The sequence below is a fragment of the Hemicordylus capensis genome, chromosome 4, assembly GCF_027244095.1.
Source record: "Hemicordylus capensis ecotype Gifberg chromosome 4, rHemCap1.1.pri, whole genome shotgun sequence".
In the NCBI taxonomy this organism is placed as follows: Eukaryota; Metazoa; Chordata; class Lepidosauria; order Squamata; family Cordylidae; genus Hemicordylus; species Hemicordylus capensis.
This window is the reverse complement of record NC_069660.1, coordinates 126,153,440-126,174,290: the sequence shown is the minus strand read 5'-3', so window position 1 is coordinate 126,174,290 and position 20,851 is coordinate 126,153,440. Positions and strand designations below refer to the sequence as shown.

The 20,851-nt window shown below is 46.4% G+C and overlaps 1 protein-coding gene across 2 annotated transcripts in view; it reads left to right on the top strand.

Moving 5' to 3' along the window:
- SNX7 (sorting nexin 7) overlaps positions 1–20,851 on the top strand; it is a 73,557-nt gene that overhangs the window by 29,941 nt on the left and 22,765 nt on the right. For both annotated transcript variants that reach the window (XM_053250318.1, XM_053250317.1), the window contains exons 4-7: positions 696–860; positions 1,825–2,029; positions 5,312–5,511; positions 11,769–11,855. In XM_053250318.1, coding sequence (XP_053106293.1) covers positions 696–860; positions 1,825–2,029; positions 5,312–5,511; positions 11,769–11,855 — 657 coding nt within the window. The remainder of the gene's footprint in view (positions 1–695; positions 861–1,824; positions 2,030–5,311; positions 5,512–11,768; positions 11,856–20,851) is intronic.

The window sequence follows — 20,851 nt, the reverse complement described above, 5'->3', positions numbered from 1 at the left end:
AACACTAGAACCAGGGGTCATCCCATGAAAGTGAAGGTCGGGAAATTTAGGACCGGCAAAAGGAAGTACTTTTTCACACAGCGCACAATTAATCTATGGAATTCTCTGCCACAGGATGTGTTGGTGGCCACTAGCTTGGATGGTTTTAAAAAGGGCTTAGACAAATTCATGGAGGACAGGTCTATCAATGGCTATAGGCCAGTCTCAGAGGCAAGATGCCTTTAAAAACCAGTTGCAGGGGAGCAACCGCAGGAGAAAGGGCATAACCTCAGCTCTTGCCTGTGGTCTTCAAGGAGGCATCTGGTGGGCCAGTGTGTGAAACAGGCTGCTGGACTAGATAGGCCTTGGGCCTGATCCAGCAGGGCTGTTCTTATGTTACACCTTCTTTGTTAACTGAACAGCTGCTTGCTCCTTCGTTTCTTTGAATCCTGACCCAAGTCTTTATCTGTGTCCCCACAATCGGACGTAAGTTGCCTGTCAAACTGAAAAGGTGGACCTGGATTTTAAAGTGACAAATGGTAGCATTCCTTTCCATAATACATACTTCCCCTTATATTTGCTCTGGTAATAAAACTGCAGCTAGCTGTTTCACTTTGAGGCATAGTTTTGCATAAGAAGTCTACTTTAGAAATGATATTTAGATATATACCCAGTTACGCAGCTTAGCTATTTTTTTCTTTCTTTTCTTTCATTAGCCATTGCCTGAAAAATTCATAATGAAAGGAGTGGTGGAGCGATTTAATGAAGAATTCATTGAGACGAGAAGGAAAGCACTGCATAAATTTTTAAACCGGATTGCCGATCATCCCACTTTAACTTTTAAAGAAGACTTTAAAATTTTTCTTACTGCACAAGCCTGGGTAAAGAAACATTTACATTTTGTTGTTATCATTATCATAAAGTAGGATTGCCATGTCTGGCTGAAATAGATACATATGAACATAAGTAGCTACTTTATACTGAGCTCAACCGTTGGTCCATCTTGTGCATATTTGTCTACAGTAGCCAGCAGTGGCTCTCTGGGATTTTAGACAGGGGTCTTTCCCAGCCTATATGAAAGTAACAGAGATTTTACTTCAGACCTCTTGCATGCAAAGCAGGTACTCTACCACTGAGCTACAGCCCTTTCTCTAACCATCTGGCAATGGTTAGGATGCTTTAAAAAAAACCACGATGACTCTATTCACATTATCTTTTCCCCAAGGAGAGAGATGAAGAGCTGGTTTCAGGCTTGCATGTTTCCTCCTTTCTTTCCTGTAAGGAGAACTGAACAACCAGATTGGGGGAAAGTGGCAGGTTAAGGGTGATCCTGTATTCAGGTAAAGGTGGGATCTCCAGGTTTGCTCATTGAGAGGGACACACAGAGCCCAAGGTCCTCTCCTTACCTGTTCCTGCAAGCAATCTGGATGAGAAATACTGTGTTGATATGGCTAGATCCTGCCGGTGTGGTGTGGTTGTGTGTGTGTGTGTGTGACAATGCCTTTGAATCCTTGAGGCCCATTTATTTGTGGGATTATAGATGAATCTACAGAGGGTGGTTGAAGGAAATCCACAGAAGATCTGATCAAGACTTGGAGTGAGTGGGGGTGGCTTTATTTTTGTAGCTGCGATGGGCATTTACGCTTGCCCCCAAGTCATTTGAAATCAAGGTTTGAAATCAGTCCCAAGAGTCAGCTACTTGAAATCAGGATGTGGACAGTGGTTTAGGGTTTCACTATGGGGTGTGTGTGTGTGTGTGTGTGTGTGTGTGTGTGGTTTTTAATGGGATCGGTAACAATGCATTCACCCACATGCAAAATTTTAATCTCCTTCCTTCATGTGTAGGAACTTTCATCTCACAAGAAGCAGGGTCCTGGCTTGTTCAGCAGAATGGGACAAACTGTCAAAGCAGTTGCATCGTCCATGCGAGGAGGAGCCGTGAAAAACCGCCCTGAGGCATTTACAGAAATGAATGACTATGTGGACATATTTAGCCAGAAAATCAGCCTATTGGACAAAATCTCCCACAGAGTTTATAAGGAAGAAAAAGGTTAGTTGAAAAGAAGAGCCCAGCGTATTGCAATGTGGATTATGCTCCAGGAGTCAACTGCTGGCCAGATTGATTCCTGGTGGGCCGCGAGTTGCTGCTTCTCCTGGCAGCCTTGGAACAGCCATGCTAAGGCAAGCAATAATCCAGCAGCTGTCCTCTGTGCCGATATAAGGCGGCGAGTAAGTAGGAAGGAACTGCCGTTTCTGGTGAGCAGACACTCCCTGCATGAGCTGGTACTCCCACCCCTTTCCGTGTCATCTGCACCCGGAAATGTTGGGTTGCCAGTGTTGGGTCCCCTCTGCCACCCAGCAGTCACCCCCCAACTTCAAAGTTTGCTTACAGATGTCGGGTGACATAGGGGACCTGACACTGGCAACCCAACATTTCTGGGTTCAGACAATACGGAAAGTGGTGAAACTTATAGCTTGTGCCGGAAGTGTACTGTCATGGACCAGGACTGATTGCATCACCAGGCAGGGTCAGAAAGTGAGAGCTCTGAGGATGAGGCTCCTAGTCCCCAGGAGATACCTGCACGACGCAGCCCCAAGGTTCTTTCCTTGGAACCTTCCGTATTCCCAGATGTATCTGGACCTAGTGGTGAGAGCTCCGAGCATGAGGGAACCAAAGAGACACCGGGTTCGAAAGAGCCACCACCCAGAAGACACACCATTGCCTCGATCCTCTGATTCAGAAGAGGACTTTGACCATCCTCCCGAGACTGAAGAATTGCCCCAGCTCCATAGGAGTCTGTGATTAAGAAGCCCTTTAACTAGACATTGTCTGCTGGGAGTGTGGGCAGAGCCTAGGACTGTACTCAGCAGCAAGGCTATATAAGAGCTCAGTCTGCAGTAAGCAGTTGCTGAAGCAACACAGTTGCAAAGGCTCCCTGTCTGTTGTACCTAGCTTGTCCTGACTCCTGATCCTTGACTTCGCCAGACTACGGTCTTTGCTTGCTCTTGAGAACTGATGTGTATTGACTCCTGGCTTTTGACCACCTGCTCCGTTGACCCCTGACATCTCCTCCTGAGTGATTCCTCAGACTAAAGACCCTCGTCCCATGCAGAACAGAAAATGTATCTTTGCTGGGAATGGTGGTCCCCTCCTGCTTACTTTCCTCCATTATGTGTGAAAGTGCCCATAGGCACTGCCTCCATCGCTCACAGAGGAGAAGACGCTGCTACTACTGGAATAGCAGGCATTCCTGTCTGTGAATGGGAACAAAACTCATTCTGCACACAGATGGAAAATCTTAGAGAGAACATTGCTCTCTCCCCCATCAGTTAGGTACTGTCTGCCTGACACACCCTCACCTGACCTAACTGCTGCCCATAGGAAGCTGCCTTATGCTGAGTCAAACAAACCACTGGCCCATCTAGCTCAGTATTGTCTACACTTATGGGCCACATCTCTACAAGGTTTCAGCCAAGAGTCTTTCCCAGCCTTACCTGGAGATGCCGAGGATTGAACCTGGGGCCTGCTGCCTGCAAAGCAGATGCTTTAACGCTGAGCTAGGGCCTCATCCTGACTCATTGCCTACTTGACTGGCCCCCCTGTCTACCATCCTTCTTCTCCTGTGATTGGAGGAAGAGGAGCTGGCAGCAGCATTCCACAGAGCAGCCAGTAGAAGTGGTGCTGATGATGGAGTGCACATATTGGCTGCTGCAGAGGTACTGCAGCTGGAGACTTCTGAATCTGTATAGCTACCAGTGTGTCTATCCTGTGTTGCAAGTTGCAGTGTGTCTATACCAATGTGTTGCAAGTGCTTGTTGGCTATCCTGTAGGGATGTGCAAACAGGTTCGACTTCGAGAGTGTTTGACGTTGAACCTGTTCGGTTCAACCATTCGGGATCAAACTGAACCATCCCATTCGGTCCGACCCTGGACCGAACACCCCCCGACTGTACGTGGGTTTTGTTATTGTTTTTTTAAAAAAAAAAATTTTTTTTACTTACCCCCTTTGGGGGAGTTGTTGGAGCTTATGCCCCTGCTGGCAGACTTCAAACATAGAATTTCAGCCTTATGCTTGGGCAAACTATGCATCTCTGATCCTCCATATTTTCCCGCTGTAAAATGGGACTTTAAGAATTCTGACCCAAATTGCTATTCTTTAGGCTCCAAATAATAAACAGATAGTCCTAAGTACAACGAATGGAGTCTACTTTCCACTTCTTTTAACCTGGTGACTCTTACCTAGGATCCCCTCCCGTGTGCTGTGAACTTGGTTTATATCCAACATGTCAGCACAAAAGGATTTCTTCTATACTTTGGGTGCCATCTTCAACCAACCAGGCATAATGATTACAGGGGTGGTGGGCTTTATTCTCCCACACACGCACACACAATGTGCAGTGGGAAGCACCTGAATGGGTTTAGCGGGGAGAGCGGGCGTAGCACACCGGGAGCCCTGGGCGGCCAGATCAGCCACCCACATGACTGCCGGCTCTGTCACAGAGCCGGCGGGGATCGGGGGGCGTGCAGCCCCCAGAAGTTCCCGGATGCCCCGCGCAAGTGCGTAGGGTATCCTGGAGAGACCCCCAGAGGTTGGAGGCATGTTTCAGTCTCCCGGCAGGGGTCTCCTCGTGTGTTGCCACGGAGCACAGCCGCGCCATGGCAATACACGATCAAATAGACGGGGTTTGTGGAGTGCTCGCTCCGCTAACCGCATCTAAGGGTAGGGCTACTTAAGCAGATTACTTAAGCGGATTACCCACTTTGAGGATACCAGGCTCGCCTGCAAGCCCGCTGGTTCTCATGCTCGCCCCAAAGCGGGCTAGGCTCCCTTAACCTGCTTTTGGCCGATCGTGAGAATAGCCTCACTGTCTGGAAGTCTCCAGTGCGCTGGAGAAAAATAAAGTTTCTCCCTCTCCTGCGCCCCTGCTGAAATTTGGCAGTCTGTCTTCACTCCTCATAAATAAGAGAAAGTTTGCTGGCGGGCGGGCTGAGATTGATCAGAATGTACCCCATCGGCTGTTTGGAATTTTAAAAATTCAATGACACAGGGTGGTTTCTATTTGTGTGTGTGTATTTATAGATCTATATATCTAATTAATACAATCTATACATTTGGAGTGCTCTCCGTAACTTGCTGATGTGGACTTGAGGCATTGTGTCTTGATGGATTGCACTGTCAGAATTCTAATAAAACAAATGGCAAAACCCCTTCTTCTGGCCAGGTTCTAGAAATCCAGTTCAGTTTCATCTATTGTATGCATTAATCATTTTTAATAAATGAGTTACAATGCAAGTCATTAATACGTTGTTCTTCTTCTTCTTCTTTTAAAGACTATTTTTGTGAAATGAAGGAGTTTGGCCCAATCCACACGCTTTGGTCTGCATCTGAAGAGGACCTAGCGGAGACACTGAAAGGGGTGGCTGGCTGCATTGACAAGTGTTGCAAGGCCACAGAGAAGCGGATGGCAGCACTCTCAGAAAGCCTCTTCCCTACTATACACGAATATATGCTCTACAGTGAAATATTAAAGGTGAGGTGTGTTCTGTGTCGCGTAGATTCAGTTATTATGAAGCCCTGTTTTCGAGAGAGTTGCTCTGATTGCATTGCCACACTGGCTCTTTGCAGGACTGCAGTCCATACAGTTTCTTCGTTGGTGAGGGCAGTGCAGTATTTTGGGAGTCCCTCCCCTTTTCTCTCTCCCCACCCCACCGCTTTTTGCCCTCCAGTTTTCTTTTTATACTGTCTTGATGGCTTCAGAAAGGGAAGTGGGAAGTCTCGTGTGCCTGAGGACTACAGTGCTGTGGGGAAGGACGTTAGCTCCATGGTAGCTGATGTGCTTTGCATGCTGAAGGCCTCAGGTTCAACCCCTGGCATCTCCAGGAACGGCTGGGAAATATCTGTCTGAAAACCCTAAGGGTTGCTGCCACTCAATGCAGACAATACAGGCCTCTCTCGCCAACCGCTAGGGTTCCGTTCTGGCAAAACCTCGCTGTTGGCAAATTCATGGTTGGCGAGGCATGAAGGTCTATGGGAAACAAGGGATTAGGGGAACCACAACTGCAAAAATACCTAAAAGTAAAGGAAAAAATACTTTTCTCTTCTTTTTTTGCTAAAAATAACCCCCCCCCCAAAAAATCCTGTAATATTGCCAGGAGTCGCCAAGAAGAATGAGCAGATCAAACTTCTGGGAATTTTTTGAACTCCCCCAAATCACTCAAAGGCATTTTAAATTGGCAAGGGTCAGCAAAGGTCACCAAGAGGAATGAGCAAGCCTCTGAACCGCCCCACCCCCCCGCCCATCACTAAAAACCTCACCATCCGCGGTTACTCAGGTCGCAGTTGGCAAGAGCTGTCACAATTTCCCATTCACATCTACTCAAAACTATGGCTGGTAAAACTGTAGTTGGCAAAACCGTGGTTGGCAAGGGATGACTGTACGGAGCTGCATGAACCAATGGTCTGACTCCGTGTAAGGCCAACTTTCAGGCTTGTGGAGGGGAGCTTCTTCCCTCTCCCAGCTACACAAGGACTGGTTGATTCTTGTTTTAGTGACTGCTAGGAAGACGATGATAGAACAGCCCCAAACTATCACAAGTAGGGGCTAATCAGGCTGGGCCTAACATAGGCCTGGACTGGACTGCACCACTTTGGACTGCAGGTAGGCAGAAACATTTTCAGATGCCTCCCTCTCTTACAAACTGCCTCCTATGCTCACTTTCTAGTTGCAGGAAAAGAGCTGGGCTAGAACCTGTGTTGGTTTTCTTTTGGTAGGGAGGGTGTTTCCTCCCCCCCCCCCCGCCACATCAGTGAGCATTCAGAAGTGCTATTCCCCACTGGTTGGCTGAAATAGCGCAGACCATTGTACTATCTCGGCGCTCTGCCCTCTCATTCTGCTGGAGTTGTAGACCTACAGTAGCTATAGTGGATAGTAAGGGCAGGTGCAAGAGCTCCTGGAAGTTGGTGAGTGGGGAATGGCAGATAACTGGTCTGGAGTGTTTGTGTCTGTGGTTTGTGGATGGAGATGGGCTGAAAGAAAGATTACGTGAGTTTCAGGGAATGTGTGTGGTTTGTTCACCTCAGCACCTCACTAGATTTTGGGTGCCCTGTTGCCTATCTGTGCTTTGGAAGTTTTATTGATTATTTTGTATTTATTATAAGGTTTCTACACTCTTCTAGCTTTATAGCACTCAAGACAGTGAAAAACATAAATATAGGCCTTGTTCACACAATCATTCACATTTAGGTTTAATGTGGGTTACCAACATTAGTGTAATTGTGAGAACCCGCGCCAAGGTGGTTTATGGCTCAAAATGAATGTGATATTCCCACCTTGGCATGGCATGGGTTCACATAATGTTGGTAACCTACATGAAACCTAGATTTGAATGATTGGATGAACAAGGCCATAAAATATTAAAAATGTATATAAACCCAGAGCAGGCTGTCTCCAGATGACCTCCATGGGTGGGCAGCTTCACACAGAGACAGATGGTTCTTCAAGTACACAGGACCCAAATTATTAAAAACATAAGAACAGCCCTGCTGGATCAGGCCTGAGGCCTACCTAGTCCATCATCCTGTTTCCCACAGTGGCCCACCAGATGCCTCTGGGGAGCCCACAGGCAAGAGGTATGTGCATGCCCTCTCTCCTGCTTTTGTTTCCCTGCAACTGGTATTGAGAGGCATCATGCCTCTGAGGCTGGAGGTGGCCCACAGCCACCAGACTAGTAGCCATTGATAGACCTGTCCTCCATGAATACGTTTAAGCCCTTTTTAAAACCATCCAAGCTAGTGGCCATCACCACATCCCATGGCAGAGAATTCCATAGATTAATTATGCACTGTGTGAAAAAGTGTTTCCTTTTGTCAGCCATAAATTTCCTGGCCTTCAATTTCATGGGATGACTCATGGTTCTAGTGTTGTGAGAGAGGGAGAAAGATTTCTCTCCTCTCCATGTATTATGTTATATACCTCTATCATGTCTCTCCATAGTCACCTTTTTTCCAAACTAAAATGCCCCAAATGTTTTAGCCTTTGTTCCAGGTCCCTGATCATCTTGGTTGCCCTCTTCTGCACCTTTTCTAGTTCTACAATGTCCTTAAGCTATGGTGACCAGAACTGTACGCAGTACTCAAAATGTGGCTGCACCATAGATTTTTATAAGGGCATTATATTATTAACATTTTTATTTTTAATCCCTATGATCCCTAGCTTAGTCGACACTTTCAACAAGCTGTCCACCACTACCCCAAGATCTCTCTCCTGTTCAGTCAATGACAGCTCTGTCCCCATCAGTGTATATTTGATGTTGGGTTTTTTGCCCCAATATGCATCACTCTATCTACACTTGCTTACACTGAACCACATTTACCATTTTGTCGTCCACTCCCTCAATTTGGAGAAATCCTTTTGGAGCTCCTCGCAATCTGTTTTGGATTTTACTACCCTAAATAGTTTAGTGTCATCTGCAAATTTGGTCACTTCACTGGTTACCCCAACTGCTTGAGCAGCAAGTTAAAAGAGTCCCAGTACAGGGTTCAACTCTCACTTCTTACATGCACACTTAATTGTGTGTATGAGGACATCTTGATGAGGCCATTCTGTTTCCCTTCAGTGCTCACAGTGTATTCTTGTTATGTTGATACTGAAAGTATTGGAGCCAATTCATGCATTGTGTTTTGACATGACACTGCCCGTGATGGTTTTACCTTGGTGCTTTCATGTCACTTGCGAGAGCTCCCTCATGTGGTGGCAGCTGGTATATATACTGAGTTTGCAAGCCATATAGGCCTGATATTTATGTTGTGGTTACCCCTCTTCCCTGGTTGCATCCCACACTGCTCTTGAAATTGTAGGATGGACTTGTGGGATGGGCAGGATCATGTGGGCAGAACCATGCAGACATTGAAAGCAGGCTTGGGTTCTGTTCCCATGTAATTTCTGCGTTCCTGGAGCATCATGGGATGAAGTCACAGAGTGCAGCAATCACATCACTTCAGTGATGCAAGCACTGGGCTTCTGTTCTCAAGCCTGAAGTAATAAATATCAGCTGTGTCCACAAGGGGGAGCCTCCACAAAAAAAGATTCATCTTGTGAAATTGACAAAGTACATTAACACCTCATGATGAATTGAAGAAATCAAAAAGGGAAGCCTGTAATTCTCCTTTAGGATTTTTTAGTATACTGGGGAAAATGTTCTGTGCTGGCTTATGTGGCTGGTGAGGGAGGGGTTTGAGATGGGAGGAAGGTTAGACTGAAGAACCTTATGCATTTGTCGTCTCCCTAAACTCTTCTTCAGGTTTATAATTAGGCTCCATTTGGTGCGTGCAGGGGGTCGTTCATCCTCCCATTAGCACAGCATCTTGGTCTCATTCCTTTTTCATTCTGTTCCTTTGACTGCTGCCGGATCCCCATCTGCCTGTGCACTCCCGGTGTGGGGTGTGGGGTGTGGGAGGTAGCACTCATGTAATACAAGTCTCTTTTGGAAGGATAAAGAACAGCACAGCTGTATAGTGCTCGCACACACATTTGTACTAGCCCAGCATGACAGATTTTAGTCTTTCATGTCAAGCGAGGGGGAAATGAAATATAATCTTTCAGGTAGAGTGAAAGGGGAGGAGAGTGATAATGAATTATTACGAACCATTACAATCCAGAGCATTCAGAAAGTCCTCAGACTTGGAACACAATGAGGTTGTGCACACCCCCTCACGGCCACCGCTGGGAGGGCTGCAGGGAAGGCAGGAATTCACCTGCCTTCCATGACAGTCGAGCCGTGGCTGTGGTTGCCTGCGCCGCACCATACGAGCAGCGCGGCGAAGGCTGAAGCCGAGAGCAGGACTTCTTCCCTGCTCCTGCATCCCAGGGTTGTGCCACGCCACAAGCGCAGTGGCTGCTCGCATTAGAGCAGCAGCTGCGCTCGGCACAGCCTCTCCTTCCCCACCAGAAATGATGGCGTGCCAGTGGGAGGCCTTTTAACCCAGCAGCAATTGTTCTTATGATTGCCTGCCACCGTTATTATTTCTTTGTTTGTTTGATTGATTTTTTTATACCGCCCTTCCAAAATGGCTCAGGGCGGTTTACAATTAAAACAAAACCATTAAAGTCAGTTAACAATTAAAACAAAAATTATAAAACAGTACAAAAACAATTAACAATTAAAACATCACAAAACAGTAATAAACAATCACAACAATTAAAAAAAACCAACCCTGAAAACCAGGTTACAACATTAAAACGTTTACACTATTTAAAAACCCTGGAAGGCCAGGCCAAACAGAGAGGTTTTAAGGGTTCTCCTGAAGGCCAGTAAAGAATTCAGATTGCGGATTTCTGCCGGGAGTGCATTCCACAGCATAGGAGCGGCTACAGAGAAGGCCCGCCTCTGGGTCGCCACCAGACGAACCGGTGGTAACTGCAAACTCTGGTTCGTTTAAGCTCGGCTAAAGTCTGGTTAAAGTCGGGTTGGGCGGGAGGGCAGTGCCAGGATTGAGATCAATCCCGGCACTGCACACAAGCAGCCTAACCCAGGCTGGGCTGCCCTAGCCTGGGTTAGGCTACTCGTGTGAATAGGCTCACTTGGTTCCTGAAAACTGCCTTGACTCAAAATGTCTAATTTGGAGCCTTTCCCCCCAACAGGAAACAGTATTTCCTGAACCAAGGCCAGATACCCTCTTCTTTCCTTTCCTTTTTGCTGCTGTCAAAGTTAGTGGTGTTTCAGTCACAGGCATCCAGACACGCAGCAGAGAAGGTGATGGTGAAGAGTCAGAAGTTGCTCCCCCTTGACATCTACTCCCTTCCCAGTTCCTTCCTGGCTCTCGTTCACTTTTCCATGGAAGGAAGGGAGGCAACTGGGTAGCTCTTCTCCATCTCCTCCTCCTGAACAATAGTTAGACAGGGAAGAGGGCAGGCAGGAAGCTGTGTGTCGGCTGGGAATGGGCCAGGCTGTCTCCCTGTTCTTGTCACAGCATAGCAGCTGAGCATAGAGAAAAAGGAGCAGAAGCCACCGCAGCGGGAGTCTCTTGGTTGAGTCAGCCAATCCCTCCGCAGCTTCAGATGCAGCAACAGCTGCCACCAGGACTGCTAGTCTCCGTAATAATGTGTGCCTGAACCACCACTGTCACCTCCTCCTCCTCTAAGCCTACACTCCAGCAGCTGCCTAGTGAAACTTCCCCTTCCGCAGCAAGAGTTGTAAAGTTGAAACAAGGTGGCATTTTACTAATGCGTTAAGTGCTGTTTGTCTTAACTCAAGAGTGTCTTAAGTCGAGGACTGCCTATACCTCGATCAAACCAAAGGTCTAGCTAGTCCCTGTTTCTACCAGCCAGCCAGCCACTTCTGCAAAGTCTACAACCAGAGCATGAAGGTCACGGTTCTCCCCTTTGTGTGTTTGCACCCACCAACTGGTAATCAGAGGCAAAGTGCATCTGAGTCTGGGGGTTTCATTGAGTTATTCTGGCTAATAGCCACTGCCAAGTCTCTTCTATAAATTTGTCTCATCTCTTTTAAAGTAATCTAAGGCAGTAGCAACCACCCTCTTGGCAGTGAATTCCATGCATTAATTTTGAGTTGTTTAAAGAAATACTTCCTTTTGTCTGTCCTGAATCCACTACCAATCAGTTTCGTGGGGTGGTCCCTAAGTTCTAGTGTTATTGGGGGCGGGGCATCTATCCATCTTCTCTCAAATTCTAAAGAGAACTCATTTGGAACTCTCTTTTCCAAATATTTATCTGTACAGAACTGTGCACTATAAAATCTGTATATTTAGCTCCATTATTTTATAATTCAGGGTGCTTTGAAAAGAAGAGACCACATTCAAGCAGAGCTGGATTCCAAAGTTGATGCTGTATATAATAAAAAGACAGAAAATGATCTGGTAAGTATGTAAACAGTTGCAAAATAATACTGCTGAATTTCTTGCTGTCATTGACCGTAATATGGAGCTGCTGCTGAAGACTCTTGGGGAGCCTTTAGACCAAGGCTTTAGTGTCTGCACTGGCTTCCTGTAATCTTCCAGATACAATTCAAGGTTTTTGAACTAAGGCTCAACATAGCTAGGAGACTGCCTCCTTCCTTGTATTCCATCATGATCTCTACAAACAACTGAATGAAACCTCTTGATTATGCTACCCATATGTCAAATGTTACAAGCAGACTTCTTTAGAGGTTGCCCTATATTCATAAAGGATATTGGGAGAGAAAGTGTCTAGATAGCACAGCTAGAAAAAGCATGCAGCTCACTCCTCCTGGAGTTTTTTCAGACAGGCATTTTACTTTGGTACGGCAGGTGTGTGTTCACATATCATCCAGACTGAAGTCGAAGTCCCTGCGAGCTATCACACGGAATACACACACAATTCGGGTTTTTCATTGCACGTTGGTGCTTAGCCCAATCTATGTCCAGGGTTTTTACACTTTTTGCGTCACCCTGTCTGAAAAGCCCCCTGGGGCTATTCCACTTCAAAATTCAAGTGAGGGAAATCTCCTGTTTGAAATTTTCACCACTTACAAAACTCTTTGCACTTAGAAAACTGGCAGGTTTGGTGGAGAGTTGATCTTGGGGCAGCAAGGATAAATTGCCCCCTTTGCAATTTATCAGGTCCACCCTGATTTGCATTTGAGTGGGAGACTACATGTGAGCACTATAAGATATTTCCCCTTAGGGGATGGGGCCACTCTGGGAAGAGTACCTGCATGCTTGTATGTGGAAGGTTCCAAGTTTCCTCCCTGGCATCTCCAGATACTACTAAGAGAGACTCCTGCCTGCAACCTTGGAGAAGCTACTGCCAGTCTGTATAGACAATACTGAGCAAGATGGACCATGGGTCTGACTCGGTATATGGCAGCTTCCTATGTAAAGGCTGGGCTTGAACCAGTGACCCTGACATGCTAGCCTTCAACAGGTGGAGAGGTTTTGATATTGTTCTAATCTAGTCTTCTATGGGAACATGCCTGGCCTACAAAACCTCAGAAAGCTCTGAGGAGGCAACAGAGTCCCGACTTCAACTGAGCCCTTTCATAGCTCTTGGCTCTAATTATCTCCCTCAGGCTCTACCCCTCTTATTGCCCCCTTAAAGGGACAGCCCCTGGACCCACACACTCTGCTCTCTCGCAGCCGTGCGTTCCCTAGGTGAGCAGATGTTGAAGGATAAGAGCTTCCAGTGAAGTCCAGCCTTGAGAGGAGCATCTCTGAAGGCCTGGATTTGGGTTCTCAGGGCTCCTCCTTGCCTGGTTTATCCTTGCTGTTGGGTCCTAGCAGATGGGGGTGGTGCTGGGTGTTTGCCTGCCTCTTCCTCCTCAGGATCTGAGTCCTGGCTGTCTCTTGAGACTGAGGCCATGACAGACATGGGAGATTGTTCAATCATGCAGTTTCCTACTTATATTCTGTAGTGGCACAGGGCTGTACCCATTTTTTATTTTATTTTTTTAGAGTAGATGGACTCTAAGAAACTGGTAATCTCAGACTTAAGCAAAGGAGAGATGGAAGAATTCCTCTTCAGATGAAGTATGTACACAATACCAGTGTCTGCTCATCTCTGTGAAGAGCTTTTTGTTTAGCACAGCAGAAACTTAAGTGGGTAGGAATGAAGAAGTTGAAAGTACACCTGACATACCTAATGGGTAAACCATGCATTGCAGTCAACAGTGTGTAATGGACTCCTGAGGCTCCTTCTTCCTTGCAAAGCTTTCCTGGGGGTGGGGGCATTATTTGCGTCTGGAAATGGAGGGAGAGGAGTGCTTAACCCTTCCCCTTGTTTTCACCTGAAGGCTTCCCGCTCCCTAGCTTGGAGCTCCAGACCCATGTCTGCTTAGTAAATGTCAGGCAGGAATATTGGCAGGGGTAAAAGCTGGGGTGGGAAGTTTCGGGGGAAGGGGGAAGAAGCTGGAAGGGGAAGGGTTCAGCCCTCCTTTCCCTCCCTACTCAGATGTAAATTACTCCCTCCCGAGAGTGCTTTGTGAGGGAGAAGGGCCTCCATGGCATGCTGTTACATTAGAACTTGTAGTCTGCCTTAAAGAAAGCAATTGAAGTTGCTGAACCAATTAGTGCTGAGATATAATTTGTATTCCACAACACTTTAGCATCACTTATAATAAGTGATGCTAAAGTGTCGTGGAATATAAATTCAGTTTTGGCAGTAACTGATTCAGCACTTCAATTGCAAAACATGATGGGCACAATCCCGGCCTACTGCAGGTACAACATCTGTGAGCAGAGGATTCCTGTATGGTTCCATGGGGCTCTGTTCTCCTCACCCTCTTCTGGGTGGGCACATAGGTGCTGCCTGTATCCCTATGTAGCACATTCTCTCTGTACAGCGTACGTTAGTTGTCTCCAAAGTAGAGGAGAGGGGGGAACCTTTCTTGAATTCTGAGCTGTGCATGAGACTGGATCATTCCCTTTATTTGGCACCAGTTTGGACTTCTACATCTTGGAATTATCTTCTGACAGCTTTGCAGTGAGGCGAAGCAATGAATCATAAACTCTGCTCGCAGTACATCACCCTTCTTCCATATCCACACGCATGGGTGTTATTATTGTAACTGTCATGTAACAAAGACACACTGAAGAATTTAACCGCCCTTCTCTTTGGCATGCCACTTTAAGAGGAAATCTGAAGTGGTTCATACTAAGTCAGGGAGGCAAAGTTCTGGGAGCAAAGCAAGTGTGGGTGTTGCTGGGGCACAGGTAAGTCTGCATTAAGTAATTGCAGAAAGTAGAGTCCCTTTGTTGCTAGACAGCATTGCTTGATCGAGATGCTTTTATAAGGCCAGACCTTGTCACGTGACATGTTCCCCTGCTAACTGAGCAAAGAGGCACCTTTTTTAAATGGTGATTTTCTTTATTGAGCAGGGGGAGAGCAACTGGCCCTATCCAGCCTTAGCACAGCATCGCTTCAGTGGCTGTTGCTGGTTTGAACCCATTGGGTACAGCGATCCAACTTTATTTTTGTTTCTCTATGTAAACCACTTTGGGAACTTTTGTTGAAAAGCGCTATATAAATATTCACCGTTGTCATTGTTTTGGCCTAATGCTGTCAAGAGACTTCTTTGCTTATCTGATTAGTTGCTCTGGAGCAGGGATAAGCAACTTTGGCACTCCAGTTTATTGTGGCTGTGGATGATGGGAATTGTAGTTCACCAACAGCTGGAGAATCAAGGTTGCCAACCCCTGCTCTATAGTTTACTTCTTTGAACAAAGGCAGGTGATTATTATTAATAATAATAATAATAATAATAATAATAATAATAATAATATAGGCTGTTCCCACAAAAAGCTGCTTTACTGGAAACAGCCTATATTCTGCAACGATATCTAAAACAACAGCAACAACATTGATAATAAAATCCAGCCATCCCAGGTCCTTGGGAAGGACTCGATGTCTGGATAAAACAAACCAGTCAATAACACCTGTCTGACTGGGTAAATAAATAAATAATATATTTTATTTTATTTTAACCCAAATCCACACTGACATCCTTTGAGTGTAAGCTGAGAATCTGCTTTGTTCCTCTATCCGGTCGGGGGTGGGGTGGGGCATCCCCTGGGACACAAATTAATATTTACCTCACTAATGACCAGTTTGCTGTTTAATTAGCCTGAAAGAGAAAAATCAGAAAATCCAAACTGAAATGGCTACATCAATTGTAGCAGTTTTTAAGAACTATGAATAAATGCAAATACAAAGAAGACTTCAAAAGGAGCTTTTAACCGTTATGTAAATTGGGGCACTGCCGTTTCCTTAGGCCTTGATGGCTAAGCTAATTTGTTTGGAATTTTAGTGTAATGGTGCAGCTACTGATATAATACTGGTGACCTTTTAACTTTGTGTTTTGAAGTATTTACACTCTTGTGCTTCCACCAAATCCATAGTAAGGAAGAACTGCTGTAAAATGAAGACAATCCTGCACAAAACAGAACTTCATCGTTTTCATTTCAACCATTCATTCCTACTATGGCTTTTATTACAAATTAAGTGTTTATATCAGATTTTAGGGATACAGGCATAGGGCTCTCTATTGATTAAATATCCTTTATGGGGCTATCCTTTTTAAAATATAATGTTGTTGTTAAACTGCAACTACATCATTACCACTTTTCCATGCACTTCTTACCACTACAGGGCTGACCTACCCACTAGGTGAACTAGGTGGTCACCTAGGGCGCCAAGCAGAGAGGGGCGCTGATGACCTGGGTCGCATGCCAGCCCTGCAGGCACACCTCCTATTGTAAGAGTGTCCAAGTAGTTGCTCTCCATCCCTGTTGCACTCCCGGCCACCCACTTGCGCTCCTCGCTGGCTCCTCCCACCGCTGCTGGCTGCTTCTGGGAAGCCGACCTGCTGCGGTGCATTATAATCATATTGCCACATAGTACAGCAGAATTATTACAACGCACCACAGCAGACTGGCCGCCCAGTGGCAGGTGGAGGCAGCGAGGGGAGCAAGTGGGCAGCCGGGCAGGGAACACCCGCCACCCACTTGCTCTCCTCACTGCCTCCACCCGCTGCTCCTGTTGCTCCTGACTGTTTGCTGTTGCCATGTCATGTGGTGGTGGCATTATAACAAGATGTGGCAGGCTGGCTGCCCAGTGGTAGGCAGAGGCAGCAAGGAGAGCAAGCGGGCGGCTGGGCAGGGGACAGGGACCTGGACCACCCAAGGATGCTGCTGGCGGAAGCACCACCCATCATGGTTACAGTGCTTCCCCTTTCATAACCATGAGTGGCTGGCTGGAGGGGCTGAGTGACAACTCCGAGGTGGGACTTCCTCTCCCATTTCAGCACTGTGAGTACTGAATGTCTGAAGATGGCTAATGAATCAACTCAGTTTGATTAACGGACTAAAGCATGAAGACATAACAATAAGGCTATTCTAGCAGGAAGGCAGGGTGAAAGCTACCTCCCCCCCCCCAATGATCTCTGAAGTCCTCTTTAGTGTGCTGCCATGCACCCACATGATCAGCGCTGCTCCGTGCAGTCCGGATCTCTGGAGGCCGGGATTTGTCCCAGCCTCCAGGAATCCCACAACGCACTGTGCGATGAGTGTGGTCCATTGGGATTCCCCCGGGAGTTGGGCGCTCTAGGCACCCAACTCTGTGTATGCTCAAGCTGTGTGCAGCGCAGATCTCTGGAGGCCAGGACTCATTGTCCCAGCCTCCAGGAATCCCACAATACAGTGCGCGATGAACACGGCGCATGGGGGGATTCCGCCGGGAGTCAGGCACTCTAGGCACTTGACTCTGAGTATGCTTGGGCTGCACTTTAACCCAGGTAAAAAGCCTGGGTAAAAAACCTTTGCTTGCCAGGGAGGCAGCGCCGGAACCAGGCTCAATCCTGGTGCTGCACACGAGCAGCTCTATTGAGGTAAGTTTTCTCTAACCCGGGTAGGACTGTTCATGTGCACAGCCTCAATGTGTTTGCATTGAACTACATTGTGCTACCACTAAGATCAGAGCCCAAAAGTTAGGGCAGAAAATGAGTGTTGTAACTGGTTCAGCAACACAAATACGACATCTAAGATCAGGACTCCTTCATACTGTGGTTGGCCGAGCCCCAGATGATTTACCAGGCAGAAGGTTAAGAGAAAGGAGATGGCCCTTTATGGCACCAGAAGATGCTAGCAGGGCAAACTGCAATCCAGTTGCTAAGGTGATGCTTGGTCCACTCAAAGCTCTAGATGTCCTGCATAAAGCTGAGAACGTCTCACAGGACTGCATAGCTTGATGTGTTATTTGTGCAGTTCAAGTAGGACTCTGAGGAAGGGACAGCCCAATGCTGGGCTCCACCAGACAAGCAAGAATGGAGCAGAGGAGAAAGATAAAGCCTTGGATTCAGACAATCCCATCTCCTACATTCTGAGGCTTTAGTTGACTGGGTAGCTAAGTGGAACAGGAGGGAGATGGCAGGTTCGGGCACCATATATAAATTCAGTGAAGTCTTACAAACTTCACGTTTTCTTCCATGACAGTAGTGCGCCTTCTAAGGCATGTGTGTGCATGTGTGCTCACATATTTTTGATGTCCACTCAGTCAATTTTAGATTCCGCTCAGGTTGAATCTGGAAGGCCCCACTCTGAATGCCCATGTGTGCACACTGCCTTTATACTGCTGCCCAGAACAAAACTCATTCCACACACAGATGGGGCGGGGGGGATTAGAGGGAACACTGCATGACAGTTTCTAGAAGCTGAGCCCTGAAGCAACCGACTCAAATGACCATATATTATTATTATTATTATTATTATTATATTTATTATTTATTATTTATTATTTTACATTTATATCCCGCTCTTCCTCCAAGGAGCCCAGAGCGGTGTACTACATACTTGAGTTTCTCTTTCACAACAACCCTGTGAAGTAGGTTAGGCTGAGAGATGCGTGACTGGCCCAGAGTCACCCAGCTAGTTTTATGGCTGAATGGGGATTTGAACTTGGGTCACCCCGGTCCTAGTCCAGCACTCTAACCACTACACCACACTGGCTAGTAGTTAGAAGGAAGGAGCAATGGATTGCTGGCCCTTCCCATTGATTGTGCGGCTCTGCATTTGTTATAAGAAAAACAATTTTGTTTCTCCAGTGCAAAACTGCAGGTTCAGAAGGGAGATGTCAGAGTGCTGGCCTTGTATCATAACTCTACAGAAGTCAGACAGACCTCCTAGTAGTGTTGCCACTGGGTTCCTAAAACAAGAATCTGGAGGAAATTTGATTAGCTAAATATCTGAGACATATGATTAGCTAAACCCCTGCTAACTTGGCAAAGAGGCACCTTTTATCGTGGTGATTTTCTTTATTTAGCAGGGGGAGAGTAACTGGCCATATCTACCCCCAGCACAGTATTTCCAGTGACTGTTACTGGGGTCTATCTTATGTTTATTTTTAGATTGTGAGCCCTTTGGGGACAGGGAGCCATTTTATCTATCTATCTAATCTATCTATCTATCTATCTATCTATTCTATGTAAACTGCCCTGAGCCATTTTTGGAAGGGTGGTATAGAAATCAAATCAATAATAATAATAATAATAATAAATAAAAATAAAAAATAATGTCTTGGGAGGGAGGAGAGGGCAGCAGCATGAGAACACCTCCCAGAGATCAGCCACCACAGTCCAAAGCATCATGCCGTAGTACTTTGCAATCAACGTGGTTTAACCTGCTCAGAAGGTTAGTTGTCTAGTGACAAGAGTGTATAAGATTTTCCCCTTTGCTGTGCTCATGTGCCAGAAAAAGCTTTGCGTGTTGACATCTACTGTTTCACAGCTGTTAAAATACCAGAGCCTCTGCCTTTTCCTTATGAAATATCAAAACTGTCACATTGGATTTGATATGATCCAATACATACAGTGGTAAAGTGTGTCGTCAAGTCAATTTTGACTCCTGGCGTCCACAGAGCCCTGTCATTTTCTTTGGTAGACTACAGGAGGGGTTTACCATTGCCTCCTCCCGCGTAGTATGAGATGATGCCTTTCAGCATCTTCCTATATCACTGCTGCCTGATATAGCACCAGCGGGGACTGGAACCGGCAACGTTCTGCTTGTTAGTCAAGTATTTCCCTGCTGCGCCACTTAAGGTGACTCAAAGGTAAAGTTGTGCCGTTGAGTCGGTGTCAGCTTCTGACAACCACAGAGCCCTGTGGTTTTCTTTGGTAGAATACAGGAGGGGTTTACCATTGCCATATCCCATGCAGTATGAGATGATGCCTTTCAGCATCTTCCTATATCACTGTTGCCCAATATAAGTGTTTCCCATACATGCCAGTGGGGATTTGAACCAGCAACCTCTTGCTCCCTAGGCAAGTTACTTCCCCACCGCGCCATTAGGTGGCTAGAATCCAATGCACGCTTAATGCTTATGTAGCATCCCGTAACATTAGCATTCAAAGAGGCTGTTCTCACAAGAAGCCAAGTCCAGGTTAGGACAGCTAAGCCTAGGCTTGGCTGCCTGTGGGAACTGCCGGATTCCCGCGGCACCTCGCTGGTTCCCACTGAGCACTCCCTTAAACCCATTTACCTGACCGTGTGTCAATGCTGGCTGCTTTCAGCTGGTGCTGAAACACTGATGGGCACCCTCCCATTGCTGGGGGGAACACCCACACCACTGGTGAGGTGGATTGTGAGATTTCCGGGGGCTGGGACCACGCATCCGAGTCCCCATGCCTCCACACTGCCGGGGCAGCAGCAGAGCATCTGGGTGCACAATCCACACACCCAGCACCAACAGGATGATCGTCTGCAGGGAGGTAAGCTTTCCAAGGCTTCCTCTCTGCCCGCCCGCCCCCATGCTCGATCGTGAGAAAGGCCCCACAGTGTTTCATTATTTTTTTGTTATCCCAAAATTGGACATTGTTTTAATGTGTAAATATTTTAATTCTGTTTTAATTTGTACTGTTTTTAGTGTAAACCACCCAGAGATGTGAATTTCTGGCGGCATACCAATATGTTAAATAAAATAAATGAATATGACAGATGGGAGCTGTTAAGAGTGGCTGGACAAAAGACACTTAGTGAGCTTGTGGCAAAAGTGAAATTCAAAGCACAAGTGACATACAACTGAGTCATAGCAGAGTCACTACACTATATGCATATATGTATAACAACAAATATTTATATACCGCTTTCATCAAAAGTTTCCAAAGCTGTTTGCATAGAGAAATAATAAATAAATAAGATGGATCCCTGTCCCCAAAGGGCTCACAATCTAAAAAAAAAAAAGACATAAGATCAATACCAGCAACAATCACTGGAAGCAGGGACTTCTTTTGAGTATAGAGGGCTGATTCAGAGCTGGGACCCACCTTTCTTTGTTGCCATGCAGACAGAACCTGGCTCTCTTCTGCTGTGTTTTTGCTTTGGCAACCCTTTCATGGGTCTTAATGAGC